At 41.9% G+C, this 20,668-nt stretch overlaps 1 protein-coding gene across 11 annotated transcripts in view; it reads right to left on the bottom strand.

The window, feature by feature from the left end:
• Nucleotides 1-14,045, bottom strand: part of LOC121860326 (forkhead box protein P1-like) — a 92,304-nt gene extending 78,259 nt beyond the window's left edge. For all 11 annotated transcript variants that reach the window (XM_042357486.1, XM_042357398.1, XM_042357499.1 and 8 more), the window contains exon 1: nt 13,776-14,045. In XM_042357486.1, the coding sequence (XP_042213420.1) occupies nt 13,776-13,883 (108 nt within the window). In that variant the 5' untranslated portion in view covers nt 13,884-14,045. The remainder of the gene's footprint in view (nt 1-13,775) is intronic.
• Nucleotides 14,046-20,668: the final 6,623 nt, after the last annotated feature.

Here is a 20,668-nt window from a genome sequence, read left to right as displayed (position 1 = left end):
ACTGGCTATGTCACTCTCCTCTCTCTCCTATGATTTCAAGATATCGTAATCACATCCACGACCCTCATCAGGACATCTTGCCACCTTCACTCTCATTATTGCGTTATCTCAGCCATATTTTTTTCTGTTATCATTTTAATTATTCCATTTTGCTCATTATCATCATCGTCATCATCATCATCGTCTCTGGTGTAATCCCCAGATCTTGTGTGTTCGTTTCTTATCAGTTGGGATTCTCTCTCTCTCTCTCTCTCTCTCTCTCTCTCTCTCTTTCTTTTGCTTCTCCTCCCTATTTCCCTCTGCTCCCACCCACCATCTCGCCCATCTGTTACTCCCTCCCTGTCTCCCCACCTTCTCGCCCTCTCCCCCTAGACTCCCTCCTTCTTCCCTCCATACAACCTCCCTCCTCCCACCATCTCCTCACTTTACCTTCCCTACAACTTTTCTCCTTACACCCCCTCCCTCCTTCTCTCCCTACACCCCCTCCCCTACACCTCCCTCCTCCCCCCACCATCTGCTTCCTCCACCTCCTTCTATCCCTACACCCCTCCCTCCCTCCCTCCTCCCGCCATCTCGCTTACCCCTGCTATTTTTCATCAGCTGTGCAAAGCCTATCAGACAATCATCAGTCAAGGGGGACAAAAACACATTCAAAAAACACATTCAAAAAACACATTCAAAAAACACATCCCCCTCCGGGCTCTGATAATCAACCCACCACACAACAAGTTAGCTAGGGTATGTTTTCACCAGAGAAATTTGTATGTGTGTGTGTGTGTGTGTGTGTGTGTGTGTGTGTGTGTTTATTATTATATCGACGTGGCAGTGAAGTGGTTTGCGTTTGGCAGTTTTCAAGTTCTTCGCTTTATCGTCGTCGGATTGTTGCTCTTGTTGTTGTTGGTGAGAGAGACGAGGTGGTGGTGGTGGTAGTAAACCATGTTTTTGTGTGTGTGTGTGTGTGTGTGTGTGTGTGTGTGTGTGTGTGTTGTAGTCGTTGAAGGAGAGAGCTGTTTGTGTATTATGGAATAATAATGTTAATACCCCATGTTATAAATATTTATCGTTAATAAACACATTTTCAAAATAATTACTGTTTTGTTTACACTAAGAACTGAATGATCGTGTTCAGGTTAGTTTGTTTACATGTTTATCGTCCTCTCACACTGCTGGAAATATATTAATGACATTTATGACAATACACACAGAAGTATGGGAGGGGGGGACAAGGCCCTCACCCCTCCCAAATATAGGTTTTTTTTTAACTCACCATTCAGCATCGCCACAAACACACCAACAGCTGATAATGTATGCTCGACATTTGTACTTTCTTAACACCTTGTTGTCAGAATTTCAGGTGTTATAAATGTTCACCAAAAGTTAAATTTACAGAGAAACAATGAGAACAAGAACGAATTTACAAGGTTTAACAAAGGAACCCTAGTGATATTTTTCAGTAACTTAAAACCTACATTAGACTCACGTATTGTTCATTAAACCCATAAAGTAAAACTCTTATTAAAACATGTATCTACGGTATATTTTTTGTTACGGTCAGTGTGTAAGTAAAACATGTATCTACGGTATATCTCTTGTTACGGTCAGTGTGTAAGTAAAACATGTATCTACGGTATATCTCTTGTTACGGTCAGTGTGTAAGTAAAACATGTATCTACGGTATATCTCTTGCTACGGTCAGTGTGTAAGTAAAACAAGTATCTACGGTATATCTCTTGTTACGGTCAGTGTGTAAGTAAAACATGTATCTACGGTATATCTCTTGTTACGGTCAGTGTGTAAGTAAAACAAGTATCTACGGTATATCTCTTGCTACGGTCAGTGTGTAAGTAGCTACGTGGGTAAATAACACACGTGAGGCGGAATATCGCTAGTGGTGTTGTCATCGGCGCCGCCACAGTTTGCTGAAATACTTGTGTATAGTTGCGGGGCGTCGCTTCACTTGGCGCGGGCAATGTTAGTTGTTATTTTTCTAGTAGTTGTAGCGGCCCGGTGCTTTGGCCTTTTATTTTCAATGTTGTTTTCGTTGCAGATGTTGCTCATTCCTGGCGCTGCTGTTGTTATTGTTATTGTCGTCGCCGCTGCTGGGGTCGTTCCCATGGCCGCGATACTCTTGTTGTTCTGTTTGTTGTTGTTGTTAATGCTGCTGGGGTCGTTCCCAGAGCCGCGATACTGTTGTTGTTGTGGTTGTCGTTTTTATTGTCGTGGTTGCTGTTGTTGTTGTCGTGGTTGCTGTTGTTGTTGTCGTGGTTGTTATTGTTGTTGTCGTGGTTGCTGTTGTTGTCTTGGTTGCTGTTGTCGTAGTTGTTGTTGTTATTGTGGTTGTTGCTATTGTCGTGTTTATTATTGTTGCCGTCGTTGTCTTGGTGGTTGTTGTTGTTGTTGTTGTTGTTGTAGTTGTTGTTGACCTTGATCCACCTATGACTTCACCATCATTAACTTTGTTTGTGTTAATATTTTCCCCCCCTCTCGTTATCACTGTCGCCTAAGTTTTATATTTTGTTTTTCACTTATTGTTTTTTCTCTCACTTTCGATATTATTGTTCCAGTTTTCGTGTCTGTGTTTGTGTTTTGTTTAATTTAGTCGAGGCAGTAATTGTCATCCATGGCACAGCCGTTGGTAATACTGCTGTTATTGTTTTCTCTTTGTTTTTTGTTGTCATGGCCATTACTTCTGGTGTTCGTAATGCTGTGATAACAACTGCTGGCTGACTGTGCTGCTGTCATGCTGTGTGTGTGTGTGTGAGGGGAGGGTAATTTACTGTGCATTGTAGACTCGCTAACGTTGCTGGAGTCTTGATGTGTTGTTTTCTGTTACACACACACACACTACATCCTTGACCACCGTAGGGTCAAGACCTATTCAGGCGCTGCTCCTGCTGAGCAGCGCCCCCCCTTGGCCATGTCGGTCCATCCCTCTCCCCGACCCATCCTCACCACCGGGATATCTACATAATCAAAAGTGACAATTTCGTTTCGGAAATAAGTGGGATCAGTGTTAAACAGTGATAAACAGTGTTTAAGCTAGTGAATTCAGCACTTAGACAGTACCAGTGAGAACCGTGATCCCACCACTGAGATAAGCACCTCTGGGAACCATCCTCTGACCAGGTGTTAATCCATCCACCCTGGAACAACAGGGGGCTGGCTATGCATCTGACTACGAGATAACACAACACCACCGAGCAGAGAGGTACTGTGAAACCACTCAACACCACACGGTGTCCCCATGACCACGTGAGGTCCTTCATATCAACACCCAAGAACGAGTTACTGCACCACGTGAACACCACCACACCCGATGTATTCATGACCACGTGAGGTCCTTCATATCAACACCCGAGGACGAGTTACTACACCACGTGAACACCACACCACCTGGTGTCTCCATGACCAGCCCAAGCCCGGGCCATCAACTGTAAACTATAATAATTTGTTTGTTCAATTCATGTTCCTTCGTCTTTCAGTAATAAAAGCGTTTATTAAACGACCCACCTACCCCATGTCTTTATATGTAATAAGTAATTTTTGTCCGATGTACAGTATATATTCAGCCTTTGGGGCTGCCGAACTTTTTTCAATAGACCGTTAATTATTATTATTCATTTTTATTTTTACACACACACTCACACCTCTCTCTCTCTCTCTCACACACCACACACACACACACACACACACACACACACACACACACACACACACAATAAGATCTGCAGATGAACAGCAGACCCAGGAGACAAACCTAATGGGACCACAAAGTCTCTCACATAGAAGTGTTTAGAGTCCTGGATGTAGCAACACCAGAACACTCTGGCACAAACACAAGACCTCTGTAAACACAAACACAAAAGGGCCTCTGTAAACACAAACACCAGAGACCTCTGTAAGCACAAACACCAAGGGCCTCTGTAAACACAATCACAAGGGCCTCTGTAAGCACAAACACCTGCAAGGGCCTCTGCAACACAAACACACCAAGGGCCTCTGTAAGCCACAAACACCAGGAGCCTCTGTAAACACAAACACCAAGGCCTCTGTAAACACAAACACCAGGGCCTCTGTAAGCCACAAACACAAGGGCACTCCTGTAACACAAACACAAGGGCCTCTGTAAGCACCCACAAACACCAAGGGCCTCTGTAAGCCCACAAACACCAAGGGGCCTCCTGCTAAACACAATCTGGGGCCTCTGTAGCCACAAACACAAAGGGCCTCTGTAAACCTGAAACAAGGCCTCTGTAAGCTTGCCCACAAACACCAAGGGCCTCTGTAAAACACAAAGCAAGGGCCTCTGTAAACACAAACACCAAGGGCCTCTGTAAACACAAACCTGGGGCCTCTGTAACCCACAATCTGCAGAGGCCTCTGTAACCTAAACACAGGGCCTCCTGTAAACCCACAAACACCAAGGGCCTCTGTAGCTTACAATCACCAGGGCCTCCTGTAAACCTTGCCCACAAACACCAAGAGACCTCTGTAAACCTAAACACAAAGTGCCTCTGTGGCACAAAACTTCAAGAACCTCTGTAAACACAATCACCAAGGGCCCTCTGTAAGCAATCACCAGAGACACTCCTGTAAACACAAACACAAAAGGGCCTCTTAAACCCTAAACACAGGGCCTCTGTAAGCACAAACACAAGGGCCTCTGTAAACACAATCACCAAGGGCCTCTGTAAACACAAACACCAAGGGCCTCTGTAAACACAAACACCAAGGGCCTCTGTAAACACAAACACCAAGGGCCTCTGTAAACACAAACACCCTAAGCACCTTCTCTTGACCTATACGCCTGAGCCTTCTTTATCCTCTGTTAATGAAATCTGTACAACAACAACAACAACAACACCATCACCAACACCACCACCAACAACAACACCACCACCACTACCAACAACAACAACATCACCAACAACAACAACACCACTACCACCAACAACACCACCACCACTACCAACAACAACAACAACAAACACAACACTGCCAACGAAAACAAAGATAAGTTGTTGTGAATCATAAGAAAACAAAAATGAACACAATATCAACACAAAGACCTTAAGAGTATATAGTGAGGGATATTCAAGAAGTATTAGTGTTCTTTTATATAAGAGTAACACGTCATATAACACGTCATATAACAGTAACACGTCATATAACACGTCATATAACAGTAACACGTCATATAACACGTCATATAACAGTAACACGTCATATAACAGTAACACGTTATATAACACGTCATATAACAGTAACACGTCATATAACACGTCATATATCAGTAACACGTTGTATATCAGTAACACGTCATATAACACGTCGTATAACAGTAACACGTCATATAACAGTAACACGTCATATAACAGTAACACGTTATATAACACGTCATATAACAGTAACACGTCATATAACACGTCATATATCAGTAACACGTTGTATATCAGTAACATGTCATATAACACGTCGTATAACAGTAACACGTCATATGAACAGTAACACGTTATATATAACACGTTATATAACAGTAACACGTCATATAACAGTAACACGTTATATAACACGTCATATAACAGTAACACGTTATATAACACGTCATATAACAGTAACACGTCATATAACACGTCATATATCAGTAACACGTCATATAACAGTAACACGTCATATAACAGTAACACGTTATATAACACGTCATATAACAGTAACACGTTATATAACACGTCATAACAGTAACACGTCATATAACACGTCATATATCAGTAACACGTCATATAACAGTAACACGTCATATAACAGTAACACGTTGTATAACACGTCATATAACAGCAACACGTCATATAACACGTCGTATAACAGTAACACGTCATATAACACGTCGTATAACAGTAACACGTCATATAACAGTAACACGTTGTATAACACGTCATATAACAGTAACACGTCATATAACACGTCGTATAACAGTAACACGTCATATAACAGTAACACGTTGTATAACGCGTCGTATAACAGTAACACGTCATATAACAGTAACACGTCATATAACACGTCATATAACTGGTAAATGGACGTGTATAGTGTACAGTAAAACATTATATATTAAACTATTTTTTATGAATACTTGTCCAAATATTTCTCAATATAGTTTTTTTTATCTGTACGAAAATTTGAATGGATCTGAACGTAGCAACGATAATGTAGATAAATTGAATAAAAATCATAAAATAGCATCAATATTAAACCTAACCTAACTTAACCGAACCTAAACTATATTTTTATATTTATTCGATATTTTGGGACCAGGTCAGAGGTAGAAGGCAAAAGAAGAGTAAAATATAGCCATTAATAATATACTGCACTATCGAAACAAATAATAAATAATAACAGTCATAAAGGCAGTGTGTGTGTGTGTGTGTGTGTGTGTGTGTGTGTGTGTGTGTGTGTAATCAGGTCGATACTTAAACTCTCCAAGGACTTGTGGGTCGCCCTCAGAGCCACACCACTTATAGTATCGTTATACCAGAAACATAACACAACGTAATGAACAGAAGAGAAAAAAATACAAAATATATAAAGATATACTTGTGACACTTGCCAGATGCTTCTGGTGTCATTGTACAGGGGTACCTAGTGACAGCACTAGGATCCCGCTTCCTCTATCAAGGAATAAACAATTGAAATTGAAATTGAATATATAAAGGTGACGTCATACCAAAACACAGACACACACACGTAAGTAAAGTAGTTTTCCTCCTCAAGTTATCAGCTGTTAGGTTAGGTTAGGAGGTTAGGTTAGGTTAGGTTAGGTTACGTTAGGTTAGGTTAGGTTAGGGAAAGTTTATCTAATATCTAATAATTTGAATTTTGTCTCCCCTACCCCCCCCCCTTCCACCCGTCCCCCAGGCCATTCCTCCCTCCGGAAATAAAGTCCCCCAATTTCGTAATGGGAGTGGCATGTCCACACCGAAATAAAAAAGGTAAAATAAACTGACATTGAACGGGGTAATGAGGGTTTGATTTGGTCCCGCTGTGCCACAGAACACCCGCCCTTGTTTTCACCTCCACCACCCCCGGGCAACATGGACACATCTCCCCTCACCACCCCTTTGTTTTCACCTTCCCACCCTGGCGCCAGAGGGACATATCTCCTACGGGTGGGTGATGGTGATGGTGGCGGCAGGGTTGTGGGCCAGTGAGAGGTAGTAGTCGTATTAATTGATATTTTATGATGACTGTTTTAGATTATAACATTTTATTTGTGGAAGGGATATGTTTTGAGTGAAGCGGTATTTTCTTTTTTTTTTTTTAGGTGAGAAACTACAATACAAATGTCATGATTTATACGAGTTATTTAAAGGATTATCACCGTATCAAGAGGAATTAAAACACCTCCTGTAGGGGGTTCATAAACATGGTATTTCATTTTCTTTTACTGATTCATCGCTTCATACTTACGCCTCACACTTTCCACATCGTTCTATCGCGTGGCGCCATCTAGAGCTCCTTGTCATCTTTAAATTGTTAGTTATAATGACAAGTTTTCTCTTACTGTTTGTACATTTACTTGTTTACTAATATATTTTCCCTACCGTCAACAATCACCTCCTCCTCCTCCTCTTCCTCCTCCCTCCTCCCACACCACCACCTCCTCCTCCAACACTACTACCACCTTCTCCTCTTCCTCCTCCTCCTCCTTCACCTCTTCCTCCACCTCCTCTTTCACTTCCTCCTCCTCAAACAGACGCTAAAGAGAACACAAGATAACATGACCATCACAAAACGTGTCCATTGAAAACATACTTTGCATCACCTGAAGATTAGCCCTCACTTTATTTCACTTTAGGATTGTGCACCTCAACACCAACCTAACCTAATCTAACCAAATATACCCTAACCTAACCTAACCAACCCTACCATACTCCTACCCTAACCCCTTACAGGTAGTGTTAAGGTGTTTAATCATCAGGTGAAATAAACTGAGTGCCTAATCTACATGTCATGCAATATTTCAAGGCAGGTACATGTCGCTTAGTGGATACATTATGAAACTCACACACTCTAAGATCATAGAGTGTGTGAGTGTGTATGTGTGTGTGTGTGTGTGTGTGTGTGTGTGTGTGTGTGTGTAGAGAGAGAGGTAATGTATTGATACTTCACTATACTTCGAGTAGACAGAGACTGAGAGACAGACAGAGATATAAACAGAGAGGTAGAATGACAAAGACTAACATAGAAGTAGACAGACATGGATACAGACAGACAGACAAACAGACGGACAAAAAGAGAGACAGCCAAAGAGTGATACAGACAGGGCGACAGAGACAGACAGAGGTACACCAAGGCAGCAGCACACCTTACTATCAACACACCTGGCGGTATCTAAAGAATAAAACAGAAGACGCGTCACTTTAACACACAACACCGAGAGATTATATACCACACTAAGCAGCAGCAGCAGTTTTACCATGTGTCACTCCACCTAGTTTATCGTCTCGTGGTTGATAGCAATAAAACGCATCAACCTGAATCCTATGTACTGACAGCGTTCATATTCTTCCTCCTCCGACTACACCTTAGATAAACAATAAACACATGTAAACACACTCCGCCATGGGACTCTAATTGGATGTAAAAAAAAAAAAGAACCAAAGAAAGTTGTTTACCAAACTACATTAACAGATATCTAAGATGATTTCCGGTCTAGTGAGGTGCTACTGTCGGCCGAGAGAGAGAGAGAGAGCCAGGTGGTTCTGATTAGACTGCACTTAATGACCAAAATCCTTAGAAAACACCACTACCACCACCAGATACACAACACAACACCTTCTGCTCAACATCATAAGGGGGTCTTGGTAGTACACGTGTTCTCCGCTAGGTGTCGGAGCTGAGTGAAGAGGCTTACATGAGGTAAACACAACTCACTGCAGCTGAGAGAGACACACATAATAAGGCCAAATAAGCAACAAGACCATGAAATATACTCAGAGACAAATCTTCTCAATAACTTATAATAATCCGTCATTATTTTCTAACCAGTTTTACAAAGAAGAATGTTGGTGAAGTTGTTTATGTACGTGGTTATTATAGGATAGGATAGGATAGGATAGGATAGGATAGGATAGGTGAGCATTAGTTTATTACATCGGGCAAAAATAGGTAGATGCTTGATATTGTAAAGTGTTCAGAAATTTTTGTCCACAACTGTACATTCTTACATCTTTATGCAAGAGGAATATCGACCATACGAGTCTTTATCAAGCTCTATATATAGTATAGGCTTGAAGTAAGGCCTATGGCACACTTGTTTTATCTCTGTATATGCATTCAAGTGACTAAGGAAGGAAGGAAGGAAGGAAGGAAGGAGAGGTAAGAAGAAAGTAAAAAGGAAGAAAGACGGAGGAGAGGAAGGAAGAAGGTGGAAGAGAGTTTAGAAGGAGGAAGAAAGGAGGGAAGAGGAAGAGGAAGAGAGGAAGGAAGGGGGAAGAGATGTAGGAAGGAGAGAAAAAGAAGCAGACACAGGGATGAGTAGAGGAAAGATGGGAAAGAAGATGGGGAGGAAGATGGTAAGGAAGGGGAGAAAGATGGGAAGGGAGGAGAAGAAGATGAGAAGGGAGAAGAGGAAGATGGGAAGGGAGGAGAGGAAGATGGGAAGATGGGGAGGAAGATGGGAGGGAAAGACGAAAATGAGAATACGGAGAAGGGGAAGAGACAGAATGAGAGGATATAAGAAAAAATGGTAAAATGTAAGAGGAGTAGACGAGGAAGAGAAGAAGGAAAGAAGGAAGAGGAACAGGAAGACGACGAGGAAGCAAGACTGAAGGAGGGTGTAACAGGATGGTAAGATGCTTGAGGGAAGAAGACGAAGGGAAGAAATCAGGAAGAAGGGGAGGATGCAAGAGAGGGGAAGAAACACGAAGGAGAAGAGTTGGAAGAAAGAGGAGGAGGAGGATAAGGAGGAAACAGGTAAAGGGATAAACCAAGGAGAAGCTAAACAGATGAGAAGAACAACAATTATAAGAATACGAAGAAGAACAAGAATTACAAGAACAACTAAAATAACACCACCAAGAACTAGAAGAATGAAAAATAACACAAGACGAAAGAATAACGAGGAGGTAGAACAATAAAAATAATAATAAAAAAGACATAATGATAAAAGAAACGAAGGGGGAGAAGAGAGAAAGAATCGAAATAAGAGTAAAAGACATAATAGAAAAGGAATAATAAAACATGGATGAAGAGGAAGCAATAAGGAGTAAAGAAGGGAGAGAAAAACACGAAAAGATAAGAAAAATATTAGAATGATATACGAGCAATAGAAACGAAGAACAACCACAAAGAAATGAAATGAAGAGATAATAAGAGAAGAATAAAAAAAGGAAATAAGGAATAAATACGAATAAATGTGACACAGAGAGGAGAGTGAATACAGGGTTACCAATGCCAGCAGTAGTGTGTAGTATAGAAGGAAGAGACAGTGTTAACCAGGGTGTAAACTATATGTCAAGCTTTGGTAATACTGTTCATAATAATAACATAACTCGTAGATATTAATTATTATAAAGGTATTCGAGTCATTGATAATATAACCCGTATTTTAAGATTTTTTTTGGTATTATTTATGATTTTATTTAACGTTTATCTACAATATAACCCGTATTTTAAGGTTTTTGCTTTATTTATCATTTTATTTACCGTTTATCGACAATATAACCCGTATTATAAGTGGTTTTGTATTATTTATAATTTTATTTACCGTTTATCTACAATATAACCCGTATTTTAAGAGGTTTTGTATTATTTATAATTTTATTTACCGTTTATCTATCTACAATATAACCCGTATTTTAAGATTTTTGCTTTATTTATCATTTTATTTACCGTTTATCGACAATATAACCCGTATTTTAAAGTTTTTGCTTTATTTATCATATTATTTACCGTTTATCGACAATATAACCCGTATTTTAAGTGGTTTTGTATTATTTATAATTTTATTTACTGTTTATCTACAATATAACCCGTATTTTGTCCAAAGTAAATATCTATATCATTGTTGACTCCTCCACCTGAGTCCTTCACCACTGTTCTCATTGTCAGTCATACACAGGTAAACATATACAGAAAAATATAGTACCACAATACCACGACAGTACCTCCATAATACCACGACAGTACCTCCATAATACCACGACAGTACCTTCCATAATACCACGACAGTGCTTTCCACAATACCACGATAGTACTTTCCATTATACCACGACAGTACCTTCCATAATACCACAACAGTACCTTCCACAATACCACGACAGTACCTTCCATAATACCACGACAGTACCTTCCATAATACCACAACAGTACCTTCCACAATACCACGACAGTACCTTCCATTAATACTACGACAGTACCTTCCATTAATACTACGACAGTACCTCGATAAATACCACGACAGTATCTTCCATAATACCACGACAGTACCTTCCATAATACCACGACAGTACCTTCCATAATACCACGACAGTACCTTCCATAATACCACGACAGTACCTTCCATATGCCATGACAGTACCTTCCACAATATCGACAGTATCTTCCATAATACCGACAGTACCTCCATAATACCGGTAGTACCTCCATAAATACCACGACAGTACCTTCCATAATACCACGGCAGTACCTCCATAAATACCGACAGTACCTCCATAAATACCACGACAGTACCTTCCATAATACCACGACAGTACCTCCATAAATACCACGACAGTACCTTCACAATACCACATCTGAACACCATCAAAACAAACCATCCGTATTTACATTCAGTAGTGGCGGAGGTGTAAGATATTCACTATATAGAGCTACCTGTGCCACCCTCCCCTTCCCTCTCTCACCTGGCTACCCTCACACCCCTACTACCCTCACCCCTCCTACCCTCACCCCCCTACCTGCCTCACCCCTCCTACCCTCACCCCCTACCTACCCTCCCCCCCTCTCACCCCCTACTAATAGCATTAACTGCGTGGACCAAAGGAGGGGGGGCTTACGTCTGTCTCCCACGTCAAGGCAATAATAAGAGTGGAAATGAGACAGTGTTTGTGACTCTACCTTCGCCCCCAACGCAGAAAACACGAATTAACAAGTCTACGAAAAAACGGAAAACACAGATTAAGACACTGATGAAAAATCCGGCATCTTGGGGGAAGGCTGGAAACTGGCAGAGGGAGAGAGGAGAGAGATGGAGGAGGCAGGAAGGAAGCTGGAATTGAGGGAGGAGGAGGAGGAGGAGGAAGAGAAGGAGGAAAGGTGTGTGTGAAGGTAAGGTGGGAAAAAAATAGAGAGAGAGAGAGAGAGAGAGAGAGAGAGAGAGAGAGAGAGAGAGAGAGAGAGAGAGAGAGAGAGAGAGAGAGACTAAAAGAGAATTATGGTTAGATTAAAATAATTATATGAATCATTGGAAACATATAAGCTGCGGGGTACACTTACAGCTCCTATAAGATAATAATGATAATAATAACAGAAGAAGAACAAAAACAAAAACAAAAGAAAAGAAGATGATATCTGGAGAAGGAGGAAGAGGAGAGGATAGAGGGTATTGAAGTCACAAGAAATGTCGTAAATATGATAATTTTCACGACGAAATGAGTAAGGAGGAGGAGGAGGAAAGAAGAAGGAGGAGGAGGAAAGAAGGAGGAGGAGGAGGAAAGAAGAAGGAGGAGGAGGAGGAGGAAAGAAGAAGGAGGAGGAGGAGGAAAGAAGAAGGAGGAGGAAAGAAGAAGGAGGAAGAAAGAAGAAGGAGGAGGAGGAGGCACTTAAGGTGTTGAAGTAATTATGTTGCGAAAGAAAAATACCCCAGAAGAGGAAGAGGAGAAGAGGGAAGACGTAGAAGAATAATAAGAAGAAAATAAGGGGAGGAAAGGTAAGGGAGGACAAATAATAGGGTGAAATAATTAAACAGAAGAAAATGGTTATGTTAGTAATAAATAAGAAGAGAAAAAAGTTATGAAGAGAAAGATTAGGTTATAATAATTAATTTAAAAAAAGAGATAATGATAATTCCTTTACTATCAGTAGAGGAAATAAATGAAAAATAATGAATAAAACTTGGAAAAAAATAATAATATACAAAAAATTATAATGAAAACGGACGTGACATTCATTAACAAGTGTATAAAAAAATCCTTAAAAAAAACACAAAGAAGTTTCCTTAAATACAGGTAAGGTGTGGAAGGTATGCTGTGTTAATTATAGGGTATGTGTTATAGGTATGGTGACGTGTATGTCGACAATGTTTACACTGATGATGATGATGATGATGATGATGATGATGATGATGATGATGACGATGATGTTATTTTATACCTAAGGGACTTCTTCTCATAAACCCATTTCCAAAACTCAAGAGACGATTATGTAACCCGTATATAAACATATTTTACCAATAATAAATTAAAATAAAGTGAAACCTTGATTAAATTTGACTCACCTGTTGGTCTAAGTCTTACTGGTGGAACACAACTGACTCACCTGTTACTTCAATCTGACTCACTTAAGTTCCTTCTAGCTTACTGACTCACCCTTAGCCTCACTCACTGAGACAATACAAGTGACTCATCTACCAGTGGAGTTTAAATGAGTCACATTTTTACAGCAGAGGAAGAGGAACTCACACGTGGAAGAGAAGGTACTTGCCTGCTGGTGGAAGAGGAGGAAATATGTACCTGCTGGTGGATGAGGAAGAACTTGTACGTGGAAGAGAAGGTACTTGCCTGCTGGTGGAGCATAACACTCTGGTGGTGCATGAGGGACTGGATCTGTGCAGGGTTAATAAGTTGCTGGTGAAGGAGGTGAGACATCTGTTGTAACGCAGGAGCCATAATGAGGTTGTGGAGCCCCTGACCGGAGGTGGGCGGCCCTATAGGTGTGCTGGGGGCGTGGAGGTGCGGAGAGAGACGCCCAGCAGGAGTGTCACGCCCTTCTATAAGTCGAGATGTCCCTAGGTCAGGACTAACACCGCCTTCGCTAATTTTTCTCGTTGGTCCCTGAAAAGAAAGAATATATTGTTAATGATCTGATGATGGTGGTGGAGGAGGAGGAGGAGGAGGAGGAGGAGAAGCAGGAGGAAGGGATGTAGGAGGGAGGAGGAAATTGTTGACGGTTGGGAACAAAGAGTAATAAACAAGTGAAAATATACAAACAACAACAAACACACACAGCAATAACATAAAACTCACAGTTGTATCGTAAGCAAAAGTGATGATGTTTATACGTGATGTTGATAACTAGAATGTGGTGTGTAAGGTTCACGTAATGTAAATATTTAGCATAATATCAACAGTACAGGATATACGTGTGTGTGTGTGTGTGTGTGTGTGTGTGTGTGTGTGTGTGTGTGTGTGTGTGTGTGTGTGTGTGTGTGTGTGTGTGTGTGTGTGTGTGTGTGTGTCTCAATAACCAAGCAAAACACCACTTCACTAGAGATCACCCCACGACACTGCCCGTCCTCCCAGCCACACCACAGGATTAATTGATTGTATACAGTTCTTTTGCCCTTGTAACAGAGATAGGCAGTAGTATCCCTCCCTTCCTTAAGTCCTAGAGAGATGCTAGCTCCTAAGGACCCCCAGACTAGGATACTCGATCAGTAAGTGGGTTATAGTCAAGAGGACCTGGCAGACAGTCTTCACATAATGACTCGAGGCGCCTGGGTCATCAGATGGTCGTGTGTCAGCCTTGAGTGGTCAGTGCGAAGTTCTGGTCCAAGTTGCTGTCTTCTACCTTCGTGGTATTAGAGGTATACCCTCACCACACAAAACACACACACACTCACACATCCTCACTACACACCCACACTACACCACACCCCACACAATCGCCATCCACACACACACACACACACACACACACAACACACACCACACACACACACTCACCACACACACCCACCACACACACACACACTCACACACCTCACCACACACACACTCACCACACACACCACCACACACACACACTCACCACACACACACTCACCACACACACTCACCACACACACACACACCACACACACACTCACCCTCTCACAACTCCACCATCAACTTACTTTCCTAATTCCTCTTTTTCCCCCATTTTCTGATATTTCATCTATTTCTCTCTATTTTTCCCTACTCCCTCCCTTTACGTCTTCACCTTTCCTCCTTCACACCTTCTTCACCTTCAGGAGTAGAGAGGTCGAGGGCTACTTGTCGTTTCATTTGTATTTCTTTCTGAATACTGAAGAGTTATCCAGCCGCGTCAAACCCTATAGCTTAACTTCCTCCTGAGATACTCTTGTGTTTACCTCCTTATCCTGACGCGCCTACTGTCTTCTTCACCACCACTACTATTCGGCAGGAGGGTAACACATGGTGGTGGTACAGGGAGTAGATGAGTGAGGAGTAAGGTAGAAGAAAATGAGTAAGGTGGGAGGGAAGGATGGATGAAATAGGAAGTAGGAAGGAGAAAGGAAGAAGAAGGAAGGAGATGCAGTATTCCAGTAATTGGCAAATTTAACCATAAATATTTAGTGAACTAGAAAAATAATTTGATTAAGCTTACATTCTTTAACTTTTAACACCGACAAATGATTCTTTGACTTTTTGTAATATTCACATATATTTTGACGTTTGAGGAGAAGTCTGTAATTATTTCAGGTGTATTGTCGGAATTCTTTGATATATAATGAGTATTTTTTCACCATAATCATTTTTTTAAGAGAATATTACAGTAATATTCCTCGACGTGAGATGTTGTGTGGAGACTGCATTCATCTGCCTCGTGGGTTGATAGTACACACAAGGTATCAGTGTGACCACCTTGTTTGTATAGCACTAACTCCTTCCTCCTCACGTGTGTGTGTGTGTGTGTGTGTGTGTGTGTGTGTGTGTGTATGTGTGTGTACAGAGAGAGAAAGTACTCACACGTCAGTTGGAACAATAACGAAGTAAACGTCTTGGTCAACATAAGAGTAGTGAGACTCTCCACTAAACCAACACACTCCTCCAGGTGAACACACTTTACCTGATGCCATGCCTCCAGTAGATACAGGCCTCCACATTATTTTCTTATATCAGCGTACGAAACACAGTTCAGCCATACAACATGAGATATCCTCCAAAATCTCTGGCATCGTACACTGCCTTGGCCATCGAATGGTTCACAGTACAATTGTAAAGTTCTTTTTCGAATTCCATCAAAGAATTTAGATCACATTGTGTCAAATTGCCTGGGCAGTTCGACAAGGGGAGTCCGGTGTTGAACTTTGGGCTCAAGACTGCCGGTGTTGCCACCTTGGGCTCTCCCTCATAACTCGTCGTAGTGATGCCAGATGCGATATTTGTCCCCACGATGATGAACAGTAGACTCAGGTAGGACCCCTGGCTAAGACTCAACCTTCTATACTCACTCCAAGTCCTATTTTTAAAAGATTGGAACACAAGATGGCAACAAATGGTATGGTCAGCAATTGGTTAGGGCCCATTAGTGACCCTTGTCAAGACCACGCCAAGTGGTCAATTACGGAGCGCCAGGTGACAGCCAATAACGAGCTTCGTTGCATTTACGGAGGGTCCAAGCGGTATCAGTTATGCACGCTGATTTGCTGACTCAATCACGTCGGCCCCAGGTGATACCCAATAACGAGACGCCTTGCATTCTCTTGTGTAGTAAGATGCTCTTCTGCACGTTGATTGGCTGCGTCAGCGTCTTCTTCGGTGACTTCACCAATAGAGAAGCGAGTGAATGATCTCAGATCAAGTGTTTGGCCAGTTTGGTCTCCAGATCGCTCCAAGACGCTGTCGTTTCCCTTACCACATGTATGGGGAAACTTTTCCTTGTTTTTTGTTTGATTCATTTTTTTTTCAGTGTTTATCCAAACATAAAAATTATTTATTTCATCTATTTTACTGTACTTGTTAGTGGTGGCATCAGCCTATAATCAGATACACAGCTTCATTTTCCTTGGCTATATACACCATACTAATTAAGCTTCGGAGAAATAAACAACACATCTTCAGCTAGCAAAAAAAAAAATATATATATATATTTATATAAAAATACGAGAACAGACATCCCTTCCCCACGGAGCCACTAGCAAGGTGAGACAGGTACAGTCATCACTTACTCTGCTAATTAGAGGAATCTTTACGACAGCAGGACCTCACGACACCCACCCCTCCCTCCCCTTCCCCTACAGTTTTAAGATCACCTCCTAATGCAATTCTAGATAAATGCCGTTCATATGTAACCATAACCGCAAACACTAACTCTACATTGGGTCGCTTCCGAGAGTGCCTGGCTATAGGGAGGTAATGACGGGTAATGTAAGGTGGCGTAGCTATACCGTTACACATATAAGATACGGCCCACAGCACATTTCACTCATCATAGATACGGGTTTTGATCTTACCTGAACAACTATTATTATTCAGGTATAGAGCCCATGATAATTAGTGACATATAGAGCCCATGATTATCCAGGTAGAGAACCCATTATCATCCAGGTATAGAACCCATTGTTAATTAGTCCTGCATAGAACCCATCATTATTCAGGTAAAAGGTCATTATTATACACACCTGTTAATACTGTATACACATGTTAACATTGTGTACATATGTATTAACACTATATGTATACACACCAGATAACATTACTAAACACCAAAGTTAACGCTGAATACACACATATCAACACTGTCCATCTAACATGTGCTACAGTAGGTGTAACTTACGCCTCCTGCACCCTGATAATGGCGAAGGAGAGCTGAGGGACAGTTGTTTAGATGTGTATTACAAAGGCAGTTAAGTGCAGAGTGACCCATGTGTACCTGAGTCTGTGTGTGTGTGTGTGTGTGTGTGTGTGTGTGTGTGTGTGTGTGTGTGTGTTGAGGGTGTGAGCGAGACACATTGTTCTGGTGTACATCATCGGCGGTGTAAACAGTGCCGCAAGAATTTAGAATGGAGCAGTTTTTCCATTGATTTTGGCGTTGATCCAGGGCGGGAGGAGTTAGCATTTTGTCACCCACTCCTTAAAGATGCAACCCTGCGGCTCCAGTCTGCCCCCTGGAATGGCCCGGGAATGATGCTGGAATGGGAATGGTCTTATAGTAGGTGAGGTACCATGACGGGCTAGCGAAGTCGTATAGAGGCTCTGTCAGGGTCCTTCAGGAGTCCAGAAGTGGTCCTTGGAAGGTAGGTACTCCTTGGTGGAGGAAGAGGGACATGATGCAGGGTGAGGGAGGGGAGGAGGAGGTTGGTGAACAGTAGTATGAACATATCACACTAGACAGCTGTTGTTTGAAGGGAGAGGTAGTTACAGGTGCGTCAGTGTAAGGTAAGGTAAGGTAAGGTAAGGTAAGGTAAGGTAAGGTAAGGTAAGGTAAGGTAAGGTAAGGTAAGGTAAGGTTAGGTTAGGTTAGGTTAGGTTAGGAGAGGTGTTGTTAGATTAGGTAATACAACGATGAAAAACATTACACTGTTTTTTACATCCTTGTTAAATGATAGAATTTTTTCTCTCGAGAGGTTGAAAAGAATTTGATTACGTATGATAATTCTTGAGCCACTAAGATAAGCCATTAACCACTACCCGCCCACAACATCTTTCTCGGCAATAATGTGTTTTAACAGCGTCGGGCAGCAGCAGGAGGTGGGAGCAGCCTCTTCCCATAAAAGATCGCAATTAAAGGTAATGAAGACAAAATAAGTCACTTCACCAAGGCGACATTTTCTCACCAAATTATACCCGGACAGCCAACCACCGCGCGATCCTCTACGAAAAATCAAAAGAATAGATATACATTGAAAACAAGTGGTGGGGGCGGGAGGCGGCTCTGGGGTGAGAATACCACAGGTGTGTCCTCGTATGTCTAATTACTCTCTGAATATTTGACAAGTCCAGTTGATTACCTGAGCCTTATTGCAGGTACACAGACGACCACTCCTGCTCTCTGGATCTTGAACGATCGTTAGGAAGTGACTGACTCTTACAGCGGGAGAGAATAAGACTCTTAGACTGGACGTGATGTGTGACAGTCACTCTCAACTATTGACTCTCATCCACACACAATAAGGACTACACTCACCCAGTCTCTGTTTATAAACATCACCTCTACGTCGCCTAGAGTTTCCGAAACGTCACGGTCGATGTTAATATTTCCTTAAATTGGTTACCAGCCATTACTCCCGTCCACGGCAAAAAGGTCGCTAAAGATGGTTACAAATTACCCATTTCGATTCAATTTACAATAACTTAAATGTTAAATGGCTTTGTCAATGACCCAACAATATAATGGTCCGTCAACTGAGGCCTCACTGACTCGCCTCATGAGAAGGAAGGAATGAGTGACACAGGATTCCTCAACACTGTCACGCACTAAAGTAACTGTAATTTACCTCCCACACACTACAAATACCTCACCACTACAAGAACACTTCCATGATGTACGCTGGAGGAGGAGGGGGGTGAGGGAGGGAGAGAAGGAGGAAGCAGCAGGGAAGGGGGGAGAAGGTGGTGACAGCGAGGGAGGGAGGGAGGGAGAAGGAGGAAAAGAAGAAGGAGAGGCAGATGAAGGAGAAGTAGGAGGAGGACGAGGAGGGGCAGAAGGAGGGGTAAAAGAATGGGGTATCAGGGAGGGAGGATGGATGGATGGAAGGTCTTAAAGTGTTTAGCAGCAGGTTAGCGCTAACATAACCCTACGGACACTCAGCGCTGGATTTCACTTATACTGGCAACGTCTGTCACCCCCACATGGCAGGGTATTGCCATCAACAAGTTCAACAACACTCCTTTGGTAATGAGATTTTACCATTAACTATATGGGAGGAGGGAGACAAGGAAGGGCAAAGAAGAAGGAAGAGAAGAAGAAGGAGGAGGAGGGAATCGGGAAGAGAATCAAGGTGATGAAAAAAAACATGAAGAAAACAACATTTCGTTATATTGTTGACATCAAACAACTGAGCTGAAGAGTTACGGACACCTGACGTCAATACACCTCAAAATACCCTACTTACAAGACGAGAGGCACCCACCCCCCTTCCCCCTCTTCCCTTCCTCATACCCCTCCTCACCTCCTCTCCACCTTCTCCCTCCCCCCTCCCCCAAAGATGTACCCAAACATCATTCCAAATAAAACCTGTAAATCTCTCCCTATGACAACTATGATCTTGATTCTAATTTAAAAGGCAAATAACCGTCTATACATTTAGTAACCGATTCCAAAATGTGTGTGTATGTAATAATGTGTAATAATAATGTGTGTGTGTGTGTGTGTGTGTGTGTGTGTGTAGATTGTTATGTACGGCAGCCCCGACTAACAAGAGACCTTCATGTATCTCCTCCTCTTCTTGGGGGGGGGGGTGAACCATTCCGTAAAGAGTTCTTCCTCATAAGTTGACAAAGTTGAACACGGATCACATGAAGATTAACCACCCTCTTAGTGTATTTTATCTCATGATTATTCACCTACCCTTGACACAACACAACACAACCTAACCTAACCTAACCTAACCTAACCTAACCTAACCTAACGTAACCTAATCGCGTCACGGAATATAGATATACCTGCTCGATGATTAAGAACATTTGGATGAGTTCGTCACGACAATGCCATAATGACTCAAACCTTG

Source organism: Homarus americanus, unplaced genomic scaffold (genome assembly GCF_018991925.1).
Source record: "Homarus americanus isolate GMGI-L3 unplaced genomic scaffold, GMGI_Hamer_2.0 scaffold24760, whole genome shotgun sequence".
NCBI classification, from domain to species: Eukaryota; Metazoa; Arthropoda; class Malacostraca; order Decapoda; family Nephropidae; genus Homarus; species Homarus americanus.
The sequence above is the reverse complement of the archived record's forward strand: the minus strand, read 5'-3'. Positions and strand labels throughout refer to the sequence as shown.